This window comes from Micropterus dolomieu, linkage group LG15, assembly GCF_021292245.1.
Source record: "Micropterus dolomieu isolate WLL.071019.BEF.003 ecotype Adirondacks linkage group LG15, ASM2129224v1, whole genome shotgun sequence".
Taxonomy (NCBI): Eukaryota; Metazoa; Chordata; class Actinopteri; order Centrarchiformes; family Centrarchidae; genus Micropterus; species Micropterus dolomieu.
This window is the reverse complement of record NC_060164.1, coordinates 3,140,288-3,154,194: the sequence shown is the minus strand read 5'-3', so window position 1 is coordinate 3,154,194 and position 13,907 is coordinate 3,140,288. Positions and strand designations below refer to the sequence as shown.

The window sequence follows — 13,907 nt, the reverse complement described above, 5'->3', positions numbered from 1 at the left end:
ACCAGAGCTAAAAGAAGAGTGAATGCATTCATTAGGTGGACACTAACACAACTTAAAATATATGCCAATGTTGCTCAGTAAGCTCATCATAACTACTCAAGGTGATGATTTTGTTTCATCAGAGTGGTAGCCCAAACAATGAGGCTCCTAATGCTAATAAAGATAAATCAATTTCTTTAATCAACTGATGTGTTATGAGCACAAATCCAGACCTGAATCTCTAACGCATGATCAAAATCTCACTGTAGAAAATGGCAAACAAACACAGTGTATGTTCTCAGCCTAATGATGACGGCTTGGCGTGCCACCGGGATGGTGTGAAAACTTGGCTCATTATTTCATTAAGCACATGTCACGGGGGTCACTCATGTGGTGGTTTCCTCTATGGGCCAGGTGCCTGAACCCAGGGTGCATATAGAGGTCAAGCTGGATTAACACATTGGCCATGACATTATGAGAGAAGCGTGAAATTCCTCTTTAATTCCACAAATTTATGAAGTATCACACATGCTCCTTACTCTGCTTAATGTTTTGTTCAGGAAAGAAACTGGTGTGGTGTGTTGTATAATAAATGTATTAAAGAATTGAACACTAAATAAGTTGTCTGTAAGAAGTCTTTTAACTGAATACATTTTAAAGCATCTAGGGATATTCTAAATGTGTGTAGTTGTTGACAATTCCATTAAAAGACCAAAACTAACAATGAATTGATATACCTATAAGTATTATCTGTGTAAATGGACTCAGATCTCAGATGGGAAAGTCGAAAAGTAATGAGACATTGTTGAATTTGATTTGAAAATGCCATACTTTTCAGTATCCATTTATATATTATTTAATATCGATTTTGGATCAGATAACTGGTTTGCGAAATGCTCAGATTCACTAAACTCCAACGCTAACAAACCTCTTTTAAACCATTATGGCTCATCTCTTTTTTTACTAGCATCTAGCAATTAACATGTAGACAACATTAGATGTAATTGTTCATTGTTTTTTCCTGTAAAAAATGTTTAACATGACTAGCTGCAGATGATATCTGCTTTAGTTGATTAATGTTAATTACTGTAAAGGCTAAAAGCAGATTTTTATAATATTATTAAAGCCCTCTTGTCTAAATCCTACTGTACTGTATGTGTTCTTTTTCCCAGATTGCTGCCCAGATCTGTCGCCAGGCCGGCCTGGTGCAGAAATCTAAGGATGTGATGGACTACAGTGCTGAGAACTTTGCCATTGTCTTTGCAGCCATGGGGGTAAGCAGACAAACAGCAGCATTCCATCTGTGACTCTAATCCCCCTCTTAACCCTGACATGTCACGCTGTCCACTCTCCGCACCCTCATTCACCAGGTGCCAGGTGATTTAACCTTTAAGTCCCTCGTTACTTCTGCACCTCTGAGCATATCCCCCGGCCATGTAGACAGGTTACTAATTCAACAGGCCTTTAAATGCTGTCAGCCCCGCAGTATCAAGTTCTCTACACCTCAGCTGCTCCTCCTGTCTACTGTAATGCCCTGACTGTGACAGTTTGATCTCTGCCAAACACACATGCACACACACTCATTTGCTTCACTTGCTGAATGGTAATCCTTCCCTCTTCCACTTCTCCACCAATTCACATCCCATTGTTGTTACTCAAAGAGGTGTTAATAGGGATTTATATAAGTCAACACATAAATATGCATTTTAAAAGGACAGCTCGAAAGACATAGTAACAGCAGCCTTAATAATTTCCTTTTTTTTGTCAGTTTTTGACAAAAAACATTAACATTTTTGTGAGGTGTTAGTCAAGACCATTCATCGATTATTTTATCAACAAAAAATTTATTGGCAACCAGTTTTATAAAGTTATTTTTCAAGCAAAAATGACATCCCACAGTTCCAAGTTCTCAGCTATGAGGATTTGGATTTAAGTCATAACGGCAATCTTGTGTCTGTAACACTTTTAACAAGTCAAGAAAAAGGTCAAATTCCAACTGCAAGGATGAAATTATGAATATCTGGCGAAGCACTAAACATGCTGGAGGACCACTTGCATTGGAATTACACCAGGAGGGTATCTGTCCATGGACAAGAGAAACAATTTGAGTGACCAATAACTTTTGAAATGTACATACAGGTGTGTTTGTATGTGAGGATTGTTTCCAAAATACGTTTTAAAATGCATCAGTGATGTAGCATGTGAGAGAACTTATAACTTTTCCTGTGCTTGTTTGTAGGCCAAAACCCAAAACCAGCATTTGTCTAACAGACACTTGTCTGAATGACAAAAAGCTGGTACGCAGAGGTTTTCAAAGTCTGACGCTGTAGGCCCCCCTCAGACAAAATCGGGACAACTGGCCCCACTGCTCTGGGCTACAACTTTAGCCTGTTTTTTAAAAAATTTTAATTTAATAAATTGTGCTGGAGTTGTTAACATGACCTGCAGCACCACTGGCACACCATGCAGTGTCTTTGCCTTGTCTCTTCCTCTATGACCCCCCTTCAATTCTTCACATGTCACAGTTTGAAAACCTTTGCTGTCACAGATACATAAATGCAGTAATGTTACATATTGGTTTTTTGAAGATGGCTTATGTTTAATCTTTTGTCACTGGATGCCTGAGTTGTAAGTAAGTTGTATCATCTGTCTCTCAGGTCAACATGGAAACTGCCCGCTTCTTCAAGTCTGATTTTGAGGAGAATGGCTCCATGGACAACGTCTGCCTTTTCCTCAACCTGGCCAATGACCCCACGTAAGATTCAGTCAGAAAATGTTTGTTGCAAATGGATGTTTTGCTTAGTTTGGGATTCTGAATGATGTTCTATAACAGACTATTATGTTTATTGGCTTCATATTCTCAAATGTACAATGCATGACTGATCTCTAGAATAGATTTTAGAGTTAAATTCAGACCTTGAGTTGTTATGTGTGCAGTAGAATAACTTAATTATTTTTCTGTGACCAATCAGCATCGAGCGTATTATCACCCCACGCCTGGCGCTGACTTCAGCAGAATACCTGGCCTACCAGTGTGAGAAGCATGTCCTGGTCATCCTGACTGACATGAGCTCCTACGCCGAGGCTCTGAGAGAGGTATGACATCACCTCTTGTTACAACATTCAGATTTTCACATGCACCATCTGACACATTGGAAGTGGCTGAATGTGTAAGCATCAAAAACTAACCTCCCTCCCTCCAAGATCAACAAATAAACACAGAAAACAAAGAATGCCACTGCTAAATGGACAGACATCTCCTCTCCACTCTCACCTCTAAGATGTAAATCTTGAAATATGTTCATAGTTAGGTAGTTTCATTTAAAAGAAAAACAGTCCCACTGATTTCCTAAAACAGCTGGAGGCTTTAGCAAACAGAAGGAAAAGATGAATTTGTTGGGGACTAATTTCAGCAGCGGATGAATCCACATGTGGTGGTCTAGTGAGTATTTGGGGCAGCAGGAGGATGTGTGTGGGACTGAGACAGAATAAACTACAATGTGTGTGTTCGTGGTGATGAAGGAACATGTCACCCAGTGCAGCAGTGAGGCTCTCTGATTGGTTTTAATAGTTTTGGACAACAGTGGAGCTCTACACCTCATAGGAAGAACAGACATCAGCTGTGAGAAACACACAGTACTAATTATATGTTTGGTTTTGGTCTGTACATTGGATTTGTTGTCAGAAAAATATTGAATATCACCAGGTGTACAGCACCTTTTAATGTTACCAAACCTTCTGCTGTGTGTTCTGTACATTGCTCTTGATCTGTCACTAGTATTCTTCTTATCTAATCTGTTAGTATATCTGCTTTACTGTGAGTGTTCTGTTATTTCAAAATAATTGCCACATGTCCATTATATTCAGTATTATTTCAGTATAGTACATGAAAAGGTTAAAAAAGCTAAACCTAATTAGTAAATAGCACATACTACATACTGAATCCCCATGGAAAACTCCAGTTGAAGCACCGCACCGTTGCAACGTGTCAATACAACACACCAATGTAAATTCTCTGTAGCATTAGCACAGAGGTGATAGACTCACTTAAATCTTTTGCTCCTTGCTGAAAGGGAAGATAATGTGTCCTTCATTCTTGAAGGAAATACCGCAGCTTTTTCATTGTGCAACTCCCCCCCCGGCGCAGAGTCAGGCCCTCTCGACTCACTCTCTTGTGTCTCTCTAATAAGCCTTTTAAATTGTACAGTTTGCTGTCTCAATATGCTGGCTGCACAATGTAGGTTTTTAAATGTGCATGTGCATATGTGTTTTCCCTTCTTCCATTTGCTGTCCATAACCTTGGTACATGTATGCAGCACCAATAGTCAGCTAAGACTCATGCAGCTTGATGGGTATTTCAGCACGTACAAAGAGCCAGGAGGACATTAACATTTATCTTCTGTTCCCATTCACGCATGTGAAGGTTGAGTTTTGCATTGAATCAACAGTTCACAAGTGTTTAGCCTGCCCGTCAACCTTTGAATCCAACAATGAATTGGACTTTTTTTCCTTCCCTCTTGCTCTGAATTCATTTGGCTTTGGGAACCAGGATTTGCTTTTGGTCATTTTTGTGGAGGACCTGAAAACAGAATGGCAACATTTTAAACCTCTTCTGAAAGATACTGAAGGAGTCAGCATCACTTGACTCTCAGTAACAGTAAATGGGTTTAAAAGATTTTTTTTGTTTAAGAGAAAGCATATAGTAGGAAGGAAGATTTAGCCTTAAGAAAAAAATGAATATTTATTTCTTTGGATTGAAATGAATCATCCTCCCCTTCACATCCGCTTTGCCCTGCAGGTCTGTTGGGAAGCAGAAAGACTTTTGGACCCTTCACTAAGCCCTGCCAGCTTACATACTGTTATGCCCACCCATTGTAGCATGGCACAGTGCAGTATACAGTGATAGTGCTGGCATATTTAACACTTGAGATTTGTAGGAATTTTTTAAATAGCCCTTTCTTGATTTCAGACAAAGGTAGAAAAGCAGGTTTCTTCTTTTTAACCAGCAGCCGTTGATGCCTGAAACAACTACTTTTTATTACTCATAGCTACCTAGCTAAGGACCACATACATGACATAACCCTTAAAGATAAGAGTACAGTATCCTCAGTAGTGGATCTATGTAGAAGACATTGAAATAATGGAGCAGCATTGTTAGTGTAATGCAGGGTAGAACTAATTATCCCTAGTACAGTACGATAGGGGGAACATTTATTGTTTGTAATTTCAATCTGAATGTTGGACTTTAACAAAAGAAAGGGCTTCCGGGATGATGAATGATGCTAATATTAACCTAAACTCCCATGGCCAGTTCATGTGCCATTCCTGAATAGGGATTTGCTAACGTAACCTGTGATGCAAACTGGAGTAAGAGGAAATGTATTTTGCTAATGCTCCTTGCTATATGCTCTTTCCCATTGGAAGTAATGCCCATTTACTACTGCACGTAGTAGACTGGTCTGTCAGGCATGCTTACATTAGTAGCTGATTAGAGCAAACATCATCAGGAGCAGGGAGCTGTTTTCAGTGAAGAGCTCTGTTATACACACTGTACACTACCTGCCCTGCACCAAACAACAGACAGACACAGAGTCCAGCTGGTGAACACCAGCAGCTAAAGAGCCAGATTTTTCCCTCAGCAGCTGGAGCAGACCAAAGACAGAGCTAAAAGTAAATACTGAACTTGGATTTATCAAATGGACATAAACATGACTCCAAATGAATGCTAATGTTGCTCTGTGTCTGCTGGATTTGTAGTCAGAAAATAATGTGGTAACATATTTTCTGCAGTAATTCTATAATAATAATATTAACTATGACACATAATAATCCCCTCCCTTATATTTTCAGCCTATTCTGCCACTTGCAAGTAGCCAACAAATTAATTAATGCAGCTTTGAAATGTTCTCAAATATGATGAAAATATAAAGAGACATCCAAATGTAAATGAATGATAACAACCTTGTGTCCTTCTTACCGCACATATGTCGCTCCACCACTCACCACCCACTCCTCACCTGTAGGTCTCTGCTGCCCGAGAGGAAGTGCCCGGCCGTCGAGGCTTTCCAGGCTACATGTACACTGATCTGGCCACCATCTACGAACGTGCCGGCCGAGTGGAGGGCAGAAACGGCTCCATCACCCAGATCCCCATTCTCACCATGCCCAATGATGGTGAGAGCAGTAGCAATTGAAAAACAGCTTTCTTTGAGCTGGACCACAATTACACCTTCACCACGGTCGGCCTTGTAGGGTACATAAATATGAATTATAAACAAACGTGTATTTTATGCATTCAAAGCAATGCTGTGTATCTGTTGGAAATCAGCGTGGTTATGCAGATTATACTCTATTGTCTGTCCTTAAATGCCTAAATCTCTCAGAAATCATTGTTTGAATTACTGGAGTAGGCATCTCAAATGGACTGAGACATTTTTGATGCCTGCAGTTACTATAGCAACATGTATGAAGAGCATACTCCTATCTTGTTGAACACGAGTCCCCCATTACAGCATCACAGGGAGGTGATTGTGTCGGCTTTTACTTAACACTGCGAATGTTTCCAAGGGCTCGTGGGCTTTTGATTTACAGTAAAGGTCTTGGGAAGCTAACAAAAATTCAGTCTATTTCTGTCCAATGTGTGGCATTATTTAATGCCTGCAAATCAGTGAGTGATTTGAATAGTGTCTCAAATGTAGATGTCCTTCACTGTGAATGTTAACTCATCTGAGGTAGTAGTGTTTAAATGAATTGTATTGCAGTATGTAACCGTTGTATAGTGTCGTGATTTGTTGGATATGTTGTGATTTAAATCATTTTGTGCCTCTAACAGACATCACCCATCCAATTCCTGATCTGACTGGATACATCACAGAGGGACAGGTCTATGTTGACAGACAGCTGCACAACAGACAGGTATTCGTCAGCCATTTCTTCAAAACACCATTCTTCCAACTTGGGGCAAAGACTTGGGTTAGCTTTGATTGAGAATGCCACCAATTGTACTGATCATTTTTATCTGCATTCATATACACATGGAGCAATTTACTGTCAGATGCTTACACCTGTGGCTTTGGTCATTTTACCAGGTGTGGGCAATGTAATGCAAACTCAGGCATCGCCAAATAACCCAGTCAAAATGACAATTCAACTCTTCAAATTACTGGCCAGCTTCACGCTCATGTTTAAAAAACCCTTTCATACATTAAAGGTAGATAATGCAGGTTAACTGACATGCCTTCGAAACTGTGTGGACCCATTTGTGAGACAATGGTCACAGGTTAATCACAGCAGAGACTTCAGTCTCTAGCATAGTTCCATAATCGTCACTGACAAACAAAGAATTACACTGTGTCCACAGGTTTTAACGCACTGTAAATACAGTATCTCACAAAAGTGAGCACACCCCTCACATGTTTTGTAAATATTTGATTCTATCTTTTCATGTGACAACACTGAAGAAATGACACTTTGCTACAATGTAAATTAGTGAGTGTACAGCCTGTATAACTGTGCTGTCCCCTCAAAATAAAACATCACGCATCCATTAATGTCTAAACCGCCGGCAACAAAAGTGAGGACACCCCAATTAGCCATTTTCCCTGCCCAGTGTCATGTGACTCGTTAGTTTTACAGGATCAGGTGTGAATGGGGAGCATGTCTGTTAAATTTGGTGTTATCGCTCTCACACTCCCTCATACTGGTCACTGGCAGTTCAACATGGCACCTCATGGCAAAGAAGTCTGAGGATCTGAGAAAAAGAATTGTTGCTCCACATAAAGATGGCCGAGGCTATAAGAAGGTTGTCAAGACCCTGAAACTGAGCTGCAGCACAGTGGCCAAGACCATACAGCGATTCAACAGGACAGGTTCCAATCAGAACAGGCCTCGCCATGCTCGACCAAAGAAGCTGAGTGCACGTGCTCAGCGTCATATCCAGAGGTTGTCTTTGGGAATTAGACCTATGAGTGCTGCCAGCATTGCTGCAGAGGTTGAAGGGGTGGGGGGTCAGCCTGTCAGTGCTCAGACCATACTCCGCACACTGCATGAAACTGGTCTGCATGGCTGTCGTCCCAGAAGGAAGCCTCTTCTAAAGATGATGCAGAAGAAAGCCTGCAAACAGTTTGCTGAAGACAAGCAGACTGAGGACATGGATTACTGGAACCATGTCCTGTGGTCTGATGAGACCGAGATAAACTTATTTGGTTCAGATGGTGTCAAGCGTGTGTGGCAGCAACCAGGTGAGTACAAAGACAAGTGTGTCTTGCCTACAGTCAGGCATGATGGTGGGAGCATCATGGTCTGGGGCTGCATGAGTGCTGCCAGCACTAATGAGCTACAGTTCATTGAGGGAACCATGAATGCCAACATGTACTGTGACATACTGAAGCAGAGCAAGATCCTCTCCCTTCGGAGACTGGGCCACAGGGCAGTATTCCAACATGATAAACACACCTCCAAGACGACCACTGCCTCGCTAAAGTAGCTGAGGGTAAAGGTGATGGACTGGCCGAGCATGTCTCCAGACCTAAACCCTACTGAGCATCTGTGGGACGTCCTCAAATGGAAGGTGGAGGAGTGCAAGGTCCAGCAAGGACCAGCTCCGTGATGTCGCCATGGAGGAGTGGAAGAGGACTCCAGTGGTAACCTGTGAAGCTCTGGTGAACTCCATGGCCAAGAGGGTTGAGGCAGTGTTGCCAGCGGTTTAGACATTAATAGCTGTGTGAAGTGTTACACAAGCTGTCCACTCACTACTTTACATTGTAGCAAAGTTCTTCTCATTTCTTCAGTGTTGTCACATGAAAAGATCAATCAAATAATCGATTGTAAATATTTGATTCGATCAAATTTTTATTTCAAACATGTGAGGGGTGTACTCACTTTTGTGAGTTACTGTACCTGTATATGAATAGGTAGTGGAATGTCAAGTGTTGATACATTCTAAGCTTACGAATGTCACAAAAGTTAATATATCTGTATTTGGCACTACTATAATTCTTTTTCTTACTTCAGTTTTGGATATATTAATGCAATAATAATAATCAGACAATCATTTGGAACTACAGTAAACAGGTAGGATAATGTTGCCATGGAGTTAGTTAGCTGTGGGCTACAACTTTAGACCTGTTTTTTAGCCTATATTTGTTTACAGTATGTTGAATCAGCTGTTAGCAGTGTACCAATAAATGTACAGATGTCTGTCATTTGATTACTGTTATACTGAACAAAAACATGATGATCCTCAGGCAAGTTTTTAGGATTTCTAAGAGAATTTATGGACATTCATACCCACAATGGACAGTGCAGATAAGTGCTGTACCGAACTGTATGAAGCTCCCTTTCAGACACAGTCAGTCTGAATTGGTTGTGAGTGCCTATTATTTAATTTTGAACAAGCCAAAAACTATGTTCAGTGTGAGATCTGTTACCACACTACATTCTGCACTATGCCAGCCTGCCAAGTAGACAGATCTGTCCCAGCCCACTGTCACACTGAGACAGCAGGGAAAGAAACAAAAACAGTCTGTATTGTATGAATTAGGGTTGATCCGACTGGCGATTGGATCCCCAACGACGATTGAAGGGATGATCAGCGATTGGTTTTTCATGCACCGATATTAAGGCAATTTTAACTAACTCACTAACGGAACTAAGATGACATAAAAACAGTCTCTACAACCTGCACCACACTGCAGTGTTTCCTGTTCATTGATATATTTGTGGCAACACCACTCGCCACAATATAATGCTGACCGCCACATACTATTTAATATGAGGAAAATCATCATTCATCGCACATAGATTCACTCAGCCCCTTTGCTTGGTCGTTCGTTCACCCCCCACCCCCCCACTCTCTCACAAACACATTGAAACAGAGCCGTGTGTTTATAGAAAAACTAATGCATTGAAGTTAACGCTGAGAAGTTTTTGGAGACTGATATGTTAACTTTATAATACAGACGGGTTGTCAAGGTTGACACGCTGTACATAGCCGCTATCGATTGCACTCTCCTTCTCCCTGCTGCGCGTGCACAGCGCCAGTTACATGGTAATTATGTGGGAAACACCGTACTGTGCATTTCCAGATGTTTCTGGTGGTTTCTCTCTTAAAGCTAATAAGCCTGTTTCTTCCATGCTAGTATTTCACTGAGAAGCTACAACGTACCACTACCCACTGGCAATCAGATCGCCAATAGGTGATCTCAAGTAGCCATGATCAGACGATATGAAAATAGAGAGGATCAACCCTAGTACAAATTTAAGTTAAACTAATCTTTTCCAGGGCCTAAACTCATTTCATTAACAAAACATGTAATAATTCAGTGAATTTCATACTTGTTTTTCAGATCTACCCACCTATCAATGTGTTGCCCTCACTGTCCCGTCTGATGAAGTCAGCCATCGGTGAGGGGATGACCAGGAAGGACCATGCTGATGTTTCTAACCAGCTGGTAACAAATCTTACCTCTTGTACCCAAACATGTGTCCTGTACGCTGGCCATAATGTTTCTGATGAACAGTGTGTCTCCTTATCTAGTATGCCTGTTATGCCATTGGTAAAGACGTCCAGGCTATGAAGGCTGTGGTTGGAGAAGAAGCCCTCACCTCTGATGATCTGCTCTACCTTGAGTTCCTACAGAAGTTTGAGAAGAATTTCATTGCTCAGGGTAAGAAGATTCCATGTGTTAGTTTCAGAGCTAATCCTGTCCACATCATTTATAACCGTGAGGGTGCAGGCAGGAGCTGGCAACCACAGCTAATATGGGCAGTTCATTGTTCCATGAATGAACTGAACATGCTCCTCAAATGTCAATTTGGTGCTTTTCTCTTTACACTCGTGTAAACTGAATATCTTAGGGTTTTGGGCTGTCAGACAAAGCATGCAATTTGAAGACATCACCTTGGGCTCCAGGAAGTTATGATGGACATATTTCGCTATTTTTCGAACATTTTATAGTCTAAGTAGTTTATTGTAAAAATAGCAACAGATTGATTGAGAATGAAAATATTTGTTAGTTGCAGCTCTAAGGGATTGTAATTGGATACCTATATACAATACCTAAAGTGTTTGCACACTGCCAGCTCTCCTGTGAGTTCACCACAGAGAACCTTGTGCCAGAGTTCACCTGTTTTATTTAGGAAGTGTTCAAGCAGGAGAAATTTAATTTAGGGTTAGTCACATATATACATATACTGTATTCAGTTCAGTGTGGTGGAAATGAATAAATGACACCACATACAAAATCTTTATTCTAAGGTGATTATAAAGGAAATTCAGAAGTGGGAATGGGGAAAGGTGTGTGGCAGTAGCTGTCTCCTGTCTATCTGGTCTCTGACTGTGACTTCAGGACTGTGAAATCCTGTGTCACTCAGTTTTCCTGCTAGTCTAGATGACCTTGAGTTTAAGTTTGTCCCTGAACAATATCGATCTGTGTAGCGTCCTTCTTAGTTACTGAACCATACCTGACCATTTGTTTCTCGCTCTAGTTTCTTGAAAGTGACGGAACAAATAGTTTAATCTTCTTGGTAAATGCTGTGCATACAGAGCTGTATTTCCTCTTGAACACTGATGGATTCCACAGGAGAATAGTAAGCACCCTTAACAGCGATCCAGGATGGGAACTGGGAAAGAAGTATTTTATCCCTTTCCATACGGCCCATTTTCAGGAACATCTTTGCTTGATTTGATGTACAGTAAAGAATGTGTGACAGCCACAGTCGATAATATGTGTGGATGCTAACCAGCATTGTGGCCCCACTGTCTCCCTCAGGCCCGTACGACAACAGGACAGTGTATGAAACCCTGGACATCGGCTGGCAGCTGCTGCGAATCTTCCCCAAGGAGATGCTCAAGAGGATTCCTCAGAGCACCCTGGCTGAGTTTTACCCCAGGGAGTCTGCCGCCCGTCACTGAGGCACGCTGAGGGATGCTCTGGTTCTAGCCCAACTCACCTTTCTACCCACCATCCTTCTTTCCCTTTTATTCCTTTCTTTCATCTCATTCTCCAGCCCTGCACTTGAAGGGGCCTGGAGACCCACCCCAAACCTCACCTCTTCTTTCTCCACTCTTCTTACTACCTCCAGTTCATCTTCTTCTCCAACACCACCCCCACTTCCCTACCCTGAATGACCACAGGGCAATAATCTCCCCTTCTGTAGATGTACTGTAGCGTAGATGTGTCCAGACGGTGTATATGGAAAGTGTCGGTGGTTGTAATGTCTACCCTTGATTGCAAAAATGTGAACATATCCTTGAAATGATAGAGTCCTTATTTATTGGGGTGTGTTACTGCTGGATCTTCCTTTTCATTTGAAAAAAAAAAATGCTATGTAATATCAATCTTCCCACTAAAGAGTGGGAGATATAGGGTGGTTGTCAAAATACCAAATACCCTGAAATACAGCCCCCCTGCAGCCAGGTTTTTATTAAGACAGTCAGTAATGTTAATTCAACTTGATTGTCATTTTCTAAACTAAAAGGCAGGCTTACAGTGAATATTTGCTGAACACAAACTCGGAGCTTGAACATCATAAATGTCACCTGAGGGTCGAGTGTTTCTTATTTTGTCCACTCCCTCTGTATTTGTTAATAATACGCAACTGCTATATTTTTTCATGTCAGTGGTTTATTTGGCTATTGGTCAGATTTCCATGCTGGGGAAAGCATCCTTAGTAAACAGGCAAACTTGGGCCAGATGTTTACTGTATGTTACACCAGACTCTTTCCTCCCTCTTTTGGGCCCTCTTGCTTCCTCCACTGATTCTGAAAAGTATACAGTGGATGTTATCGTTATTTGTGTTTTGCTGTTTGATTTGTGTTGCGAAAGATGAGTATGTAAGAGTATATTAAACATTCCCATGTGTCGAATTCTTTGTTGTGCAACAATAATGGTTTTGTGAGTTTGTGTCCATGAATAAATTAAATTATGATTATGCTGTTGAGTCATCTCTGCACTTCATTCATCACATACATCAGCAACACAGATATTCTTCATGAGGTCGATTTGGTCAACTCAAATATTCAATCAAGCTTTCTATTGACAGATTCAGAGAGTGTTTAGTTGTCGTTTCATGTCAAAATTTCAGAAAAGGTGCTGTCAGTTGTTACTGCGCAATTTTTACATTTTGTTAAATACATTTCATCTCATGTCATTGGTGCCATCTCTAAAGAACTAACAGGTTTAGCTTTTGTTTCTGAGGTTTTTACACCCTGACAAGATTACAGTTTTGTGAGGTAGCAATGAATGCATGTCCATTTTTTTCAGAAACAGAATCCACCTTAATATAAATAGGACTGAGTACAGCTCTGCAGACACACAATGTTCAATGAACAAAAACGTTCAAATCCCCACTTAACTAGCTTTTCAGAACTTTCAGTCACATCTCAGGGTCTTCATTAAGCTCCTTTGTTTAGCCTGGTACAAACATGACCACCTGAGTCATTCTGACAACTAAAGATAGTTCTCAAAACAGGTCACCCAAAGCTTAGTCACAACATTACAGTCTGCTGGATGTGTCCAATGGAATTGGCTGTTTTATATTATTTTATAGAAGTGATTATCCACAAGACATATTTACCTCATTCCACAGATTCTATCCTTTGCTTTGTGAACTTATAGAAACATTAGAAGCATGTGGCAGGTCAGTGGGAACAAAACAAAATTACAGTGTAAGCTTTACAAAGCATGTGCACAAATACAGTTTTAATGGCCGATTATTACTGTCCAATGTACTACCATACATTACCATTTAACTACTGTGGTATGATCATATTTTTTTAATATAATTTTCAAATGTCAGCTCGGGTGTCTGGACGTCCTCAGTGAGACTGTACTGCAGCCTGTGTGCGTGCACGCGAGAGAATCCACCTTCCAGGTGTGTCGCATTGAAGCACTTCCTGGTGGACTTTGGTTCAGGATTTTGTCGGT

General features: G+C 40.9%; 1 protein-coding gene across 1 annotated transcript in view; it reads left to right on the top strand.

Annotated features, from left to right (window-relative positions):
- Positions 1-12,912, top strand: part of atp6v1ba (ATPase, H+ transporting, lysosomal, V1 subunit B, member a) — a 61,508-nt gene extending 48,596 nt beyond the window's left edge. The window contains exons 7-14 of the mRNA XM_046070899.1: positions 1,152-1,253; positions 2,637-2,734; positions 2,952-3,075; positions 6,003-6,153; positions 6,812-6,894; positions 10,326-10,430; positions 10,517-10,646; positions 11,751-12,912. Of these exons, the coding sequence (XP_045926855.1) occupies positions 1,152-1,253; positions 2,637-2,734; positions 2,952-3,075; positions 6,003-6,153; positions 6,812-6,894; positions 10,326-10,430; positions 10,517-10,646; positions 11,751-11,893 (936 nt within the window). The 3' untranslated portion in view covers positions 11,894-12,912. The remainder of the gene's footprint in view (positions 1-1,151; positions 1,254-2,636; positions 2,735-2,951; positions 3,076-6,002; positions 6,154-6,811; positions 6,895-10,325; positions 10,431-10,516; positions 10,647-11,750) is intronic.
- Positions 12,913-13,907: the final 995 nt, after the last annotated feature.